Source organism: Papaver somniferum, chromosome 3 (genome assembly GCF_003573695.1).
Source record: "Papaver somniferum cultivar HN1 chromosome 3, ASM357369v1, whole genome shotgun sequence".
Taxonomy (NCBI): Eukaryota; Viridiplantae; Streptophyta; class Magnoliopsida; order Ranunculales; family Papaveraceae; genus Papaver; species Papaver somniferum.
Genome location: NC_039360.1, coordinates 215,905,303 through 215,911,692, shown reverse-complemented (window position 1 = coordinate 215,911,692; position 6,390 = coordinate 215,905,303). Strand labels below are relative to the sequence as shown.

Sequence of the window (6,390 nt, the reverse complement as noted above, 5' to 3'; positions counted from 1 at the left end):
TGTTTTGCAGCTTTTACATTTACTCTGTTTTTATCTCATATCGCAGAAAAAAGAAATTTCATCACTCATTCACAATGCAGATGCATTTTCTTACCATTTCCATGAAAATCTGATTTAGTTAACTAATAAAGCAAAAGTGTAAATTTTGAATATTAGTAATAAAATATGTTTTTTAAAACAGTACACTTTATATAAACCGTACCCTATTGTGACTGTGATTTTTATTAAAGGGATGGTTCAGAGAGTGAGAAAAGAAAAGAAAGAAACCCATGAAAGTAAAGAACTACAAAAAGCAGCAGCAGCAGCTAGTTCTTAAGAAGTAGCAGCAGTGGAAACAAACTAACTTCAAAGCAAAAAAAAAAACATCATAAGAACTCAAACCTTGGGGAGGGAGAAACAAACTCAAAGATAGTGTCTGTGTAGAGTGTTTCATGATCATCTTCATTCAGTTTCAGTCAAGTGTATTAAGAGGGGTGTAGGGGTTTTTCATTTAGGAAGTAATGCGTGCAGGAGGTTTTACATTACAGCAGACCCTCACAACAGAGGCTGCTTCAATCTTAAAACATTCATTAAGTTTAGCAAAGAGGAGAGGGCATGCTCAGATAACACCACTTCATGTTGCTGCAACATTGTTGAGTGACTCAAGAACAAGCTTGTTAAAAAGAGCTTGTTTAAAATCAAACCCTCATTCAAATTCTCATCCACTTCAATGCAGAGCACTTGAGTTGTGTTTTAATGTTGCTTTGAATAGATTACCAACAACTCATCCTAGTAGTCATTTGCTTCATCATGGTGGTGTTGGTGGTGGTGGTGGTAATCAGCCTTGTCTTTCTAATGCTTTGATAGCTGCTCTGAAAAGAGCTCAAGCTCATCAGAGAAGAGGTTGTATTGAGAATCAGCAGTCTCAATCTCAACAGCAACAGCAGCAACCTCTTTTAGCTATTAAGGTTGAGCTAGAACAACTTACAATATCTATCTTAGATGATCCTAGTGTTAGTAGAGTTATGAGGGAAGCTGGGTTCTCTAGTATTTCTGTCAAGAACAATCTTGAAGACTTATCAATATCTTCTTCACCTTCTTCTGTTTTTCAGTACAATTCAGCTCCTTCTAGTACTACTTTTCTGTGTTCTCCTCCTACTCATCATGATCATAATAATAACTTCATCAATCATAATGGGTTTTGGCAAACCCATTTCATGTCTGAACAAAACCCATTTCTGTTTCATCCTAAGAATCATTTGAAAAACACTACCACCACCACCCATGATTTTAATGATTCAGTCAGTGAAAGAGAGAGGGATTTAAGGCTAGTTTTTGAGGTCTTTGCTACTAGTGGCAAGCGAAGGAACACAGTTATTGTTGGTGATTGTTTAACAACAACTGAAGGTTTAGTTGAAGAGTTAATGAATAGAGTTCAGAGAAGTATTAACATTCCTAATGAGTTAAGATCAACCCATGTTCTTAAGTTTCAGTTATCTTTGAAGTTCATGAAGAGAAATGAAGTGGAGATGAAGATATCTGATTTGAGAAGTAAAGTATCTTCTCTAGTGTCATTAGGAAGTGGAGTTATTATCTATATTGGTGATTTGAAATGGGTTGTTGCTGATGAAAATGAGAATCACAGTGGGTTCTTAGTTGAAGAGATTGGAAGGTTAATATCAGATTTCCGTTCATCATCAAAAGTTTGGTTAATGGCTACTGCTGATTATCAAACTTATATGAAATGTCAAGTTAAACAACCTTATTCTCTTGAGATGCAATGGTTTCTTCAAGCTGTTTCTGTTCCTTCTGGTGGTCTTGGTTTATCTTTACATGGTTCTAGGTGAGTTCTTCATCATAACTTTAACAGTAATGGCAGATATATGTTTACACTAGCACACTGTCCTTTTCTTTACTGGTTTGTGTTAAAGATTTGTAGTATCATATATGTTTCTTGCAATTTAGAATTTGAGACAGGGAATTAGAATTATGATTTTTGATAGGATTCTTTTTGTTGTTTTGTTCTTTTGAAATTGTTTTTTTTTTTTTTTTTTTTGGCTCTTAGGGGACCAAACTGCATTTATGTCGAACATATTTGCTGATTTTGTCTTCATTTACTAGTACTACTACTATTTTCATACTTTGGAATATCTAAATCTCTTTGGTGTCTGCCTTTCACTAATAGTGTGTGTGTCTATACTTGTGAATTTTAGTTAGTAGTAAGTCTAAGTTGATCATTAGAGAAGAATTCAATCACTTTTTGCTTGTCGATTTAGGACGTAACCGGCCGGACTGATCCATAGCGTCTTGAAGTGGTGACCCTTTTTGGTGATAATGTTTTCATATGGAAATTTTGGTTTTGATGGTGTTTCATGTTTATTGCAGTGGAATGCAGTCAAGGATGAGTGTTTTGCAAAGCCAATCTCAGATGCAAGAAACTAAGCCATTTGCTGCAGTGGATGAGCAAGACAAGCTCACTTGTTGTGCTGAATGTACCTCTAATTTTGAAAGGGATGCAGGGTTTTTCAAATCAGGGCAACAGAAGTCGTCGCCGTCTTTCCTAAGTTCTGCTGGTGCTAAAGAAATGGACAAGGGTTCAAAGCAGTTGCCTTACTGGTTGCAGCCTAATCGAGCCGATTCTCGTCATCAGGTAATAATCAGATGGACTTGAATGTACCAATTGAAAGACATACTGGGTATATCTATATATGTTTGTCTAACTATAATAACAATTTTGCTAACTAATTCGTTTTGGACATATTGTAGGATGATTTGGTGGAACTGAGGAGAAAATGGAACAGATTGTGTCATAGCTTGCACCATCCAAGGTCTAATCAGCTTCATCCTAATTCTCCTTCGTTGTTCAACAACCGTGCTTCATCATATCCGTGGTGGACTAGTGCTGCAGGATCAAACTTGAACCAGAACAACACTTTCCGTGAATCAGAGACAAAACTCAATCAAACTTCAAATCCTGTGGTTCATTTTGGAACGCGCCAACCTTGTTCTATTGACTTTGGTTTTAGCACTACTGGAACCCCAAAGCAAATTCCATCAGAACCAAGGCTTGATTCTCTTAGAAGCATGGAAAGCAAGGACTTAAAGATCACACTTGCTCTTGGTAACCCATTGTTCTCCGATCAGAAGGATTCTGCAAAAGAACAAGACTTGTGTAAGCTGCTGCAAGAAAATATCCCGTGGCAATCCGAGACAGCTCGTTCAATTGCAGAAGCTTTAATCAACCCAGGACCAACCAAGAAGAATGGGAATTGGTTATTCATTCAAGGAACAGATTTGGTTGCAAAAAGGCGATTGGCACGAGCAATTTCAGAGACATTTTCTGGGTCTTCTTATCATCTTGTCAACATGAACATGAGAAGAGAAAAAGAGGCCAGCCTAAGTTGCAGAATTCTCTTAGAAGCATTGAAATCCCATGAAAGATGCATTGTTCTGATTGAAGAAATTGATTTTGCTGATGCACATTTTGTTAAATTTCTTGCGGATGGCTTTCAAACTGGACGGCTCGAAGATCACAGCGGGAGAGAAGTCAGTTTGTCTGGAGCCACATTTGTTGCCATGACAAGTACTTCTTCGGGACTTGAAGACGATGGCATCATCTCCATGAAATTAGTAGTTGAAGCTGAAACATGTCCTAGTTTGAGACCAACTGACTCAAGTCATAAGCGCAAAGCCGAGTCAGAACTACCTAACAAGAGGCAAAGCCCACAAACCAGTGGAAGTGGAGACGAGAAGACGGGACATGCCACAAAGGTATTTTCGAGGCAATCAAGCTCGAACACCCTTGATTTGAATCTGTTAGCAGTAGGAGACGAGGAAGAGGAAGACAGCGACGAACAGAAAACCTCAGAGTTCACTCCAGTTCCTAGTGATCTGACTCAAGAAACAGATTTAGCTTACGAGAAAACACATTATGGGTTCTTCGAGTCCTTCGAAAACCGGTTTGTTTTGGATAGAACTTCAGCATCTCACGACGAGATGGCTGAGAACCTCAGGTCTAAAATCAATGGGGTGTTTGTAGAGGTGTTTGGGAATGTAAAGAGAGGGTGTTGGTCTGTTGATCAAGAGGTTTTGGATGAAATGGTTTGTAGTTGCGGTTCATTTCTTGCAGACTTGTTTGACAAATGGCTAATAGACATTTTTCAAACAAGTTTGCTAACGGTTAAAAAAGGCGGGGATTGGGGTACAGTTAGGCTTACTTTTGGGGGTATAAAAAAGGGGGGGAATGGTATAATGGAGTTTGGGTATATGGGTTCAAATCTTCCTACAAGCATTCAAGTTTGAATGAAAATGTATGGAAGAAGTTCATGTAGAAAAGGAAATGAAATGACCAAGTGTCCTTTGTTTAATCTCTTTAATTTTCCCACTAGTTTAGGTATTTTTACTTGACTAGCTTAGATAGAACTATTACATACGATTACCTAAAAGGCTAAAAGAATGAACACCACTATTTCTCTAGTCTAGCCCAATTGTGGAGCCAGGGGGCATCCATCAATTTTGTTTCCTATCTCTCTTACTTGAAATAGCTCTCTCTAGTAATAGCATTACATTTTTCTTTTATTATTATTATTTACATAAAAATAATTAAAAAGATCAAAATCAACAATTTCTGGGTGAAAAGCACACTTAGGTTTTGATACTGTTTAAATGGACAAAAATATAAAAATAGTCAGGATGTAAACGGTTTCATCCTACCCATTTTTAAATACTTTTTCTTATTTTTAATTTACATCAGGATGCATCCAGTTTCATCCTTGCTATTTTTTAAGTTTAAGTCAGGATGAATCCAGTTTCATCGTTGCTATTTTTTTGGTGTCCATTTCACCCATACTAATTTTTACTCGTCCATTTGAACCATGTTTTAAAAATATTTGGACAAATGACCTATTTTCCGTATTATTTACTTATCCCTCCTCCTCTACCACAAAATAGATATGTTTTGAGCAAAGTTTAAAGTGCCAAGATGTTTAGTGTATTGGTACTAATTAAGAACTTTAATAGGTATCTAATCTTAACAGTTTTAACATATTCTATTATCCCTTCAAAAGCAAAAGTTTCTTTGGCATTATGATAAAAGCTTCTAATCATTCACAAGTCATAACCCCGACATAATACTATTGATTAAGGTTTAATTAGAATCTAAGTTCAATTGATTAGTTGAATATAACCCAATCAAACATTCTAATACTTTTTCAAATGCGTAAACTTTATATTCAAATCATTCAACCTAATCCAATTGAATAGAAGGAATCTTTCACAGTTTTTGTTTAAATTTAAAAACATGTTAGATGTTTCTAATAGAATGGAAAGCCATATATCAGTAATATACACGATCTGAATTTGAAACTCACAGTAGCAACGAATGTTCAAATTTATAAGTTTTTAATTAAAATTATAGAGCACCCTAATAAGTTGACTTCTGAATAGCTTAATCTTGAGATAACAGATTTTCTTGTTTAAAGCAAATTAGAACTTCATTAGAACTTCACTAAACAGTAACCTAACAAAGATTAATAGCATGTTTGGATGCAGAAGTAGAAGTCAAAAGTGCTTCTCCAGAAGCAGAAGTCTAGAAGTCCAGATTTTTTGCTTCACAATAAGTCGACTTTTCTGCTTCTGGAAATCATTCTGAATTTCTACACCCAAACCGATTTCTTGATTTTTGATTTCTAAAAGTTAAAAAATTACTTCTGGATGTGTATCCAAACGCCCTATAAAAGAAGATAAATAAGAAGGAAAAGCTTTATAGTGTTTTTAAATGGGAGACGTGGAATTCACTTAGTTATAACCAAAAACTTACTTTCCTGAGCATTTTATTAAATGTTTGTAATCTTTTTCCACCACCTATCTACTCCTTTTTGACTTGAAAGATTAATGAGAACGGAAGACCATTCATTCAAAACTAGTAGTAGTATGTGATATTGTGAGTCATTTAGTAATCATAAGTATCTCCACATAAAACACAACTAGTAGAGAGTAATCACACTTTGAGAGTAATCATACTTTTTCAAATCAATCAAACTTTGTCTTTCTTAAAGGGAAAACCATTAAACAACAATTAGAACTAAGTGTTGATATATGGCGATTGCTTTGTCTTTAATTCCTATCAGAAGTATCATAAATAAATCAATCCAACGGCGGGGGTGGGTCTATATTGGTTAAATGTGTTTCATATGTGCAAGAATGTGACAATAGCGGTTTATAAAGAACGCGCTATTGGGATACTTCAATCAATTGGGGATATAAATTACTTCCCCTAACCAATAGTGTCCGTTAAGAGGTGTTTTCGGGATAAAAATACTAAGATACCCTTCACTCAAAACAAAAATCAAAAAACTTAAATTCAAAAAACAAAATCATATCTCCCATTTCCATCTTCACCTCTTATTAATC

At 35.6% G+C, this 6,390-nt stretch overlaps 1 protein-coding gene across 1 annotated transcript; it reads left to right on the top strand.

The window, feature by feature from the left end:
- Positions 1 to 213: 213 nt before the first annotated feature.
- LOC113358635 (protein SMAX1-LIKE 4-like) lies at positions 214 to 4,354 on the top strand. The gene is made up of 3 exons (XM_026602248.1): positions 214 to 1,822; positions 2,365 to 2,629; positions 2,746 to 4,354. The coding sequence occupies exons 1-3, from the start codon at positions 501 to 503 to the stop codon at positions 4,279 to 4,281; spliced, it is 3,123 nt and encodes a 1,040-aa protein (XP_026458033.1). The 5' UTR covers positions 214 to 500; the 3' UTR covers positions 4,282 to 4,354.
- Positions 4,355 to 6,390: the final 2,036 nt, after the last annotated feature.

Coding starts and splice junctions, on each gene's coding strand:
- LOC113358635 (XM_026602248.1), top strand. CDS start 501: ATGCGTGCAGGAGGTTTTACATTACAGCAGACCCTCACAACAGAGGCT. Junction 1,823..2,364: donor TTATCTTTACATGGTTCTAG/GTGAGTTCTTCA, acceptor TGTTTATTGCAG/TGGAATGCAGTCAAGGATGA. Junction 2,630..2,745: donor GAGCCGATTCTCGTCATCAG/GTAATAATCAGA, acceptor GACATATTGTAG/GATGATTTGGTGGAACTGAG.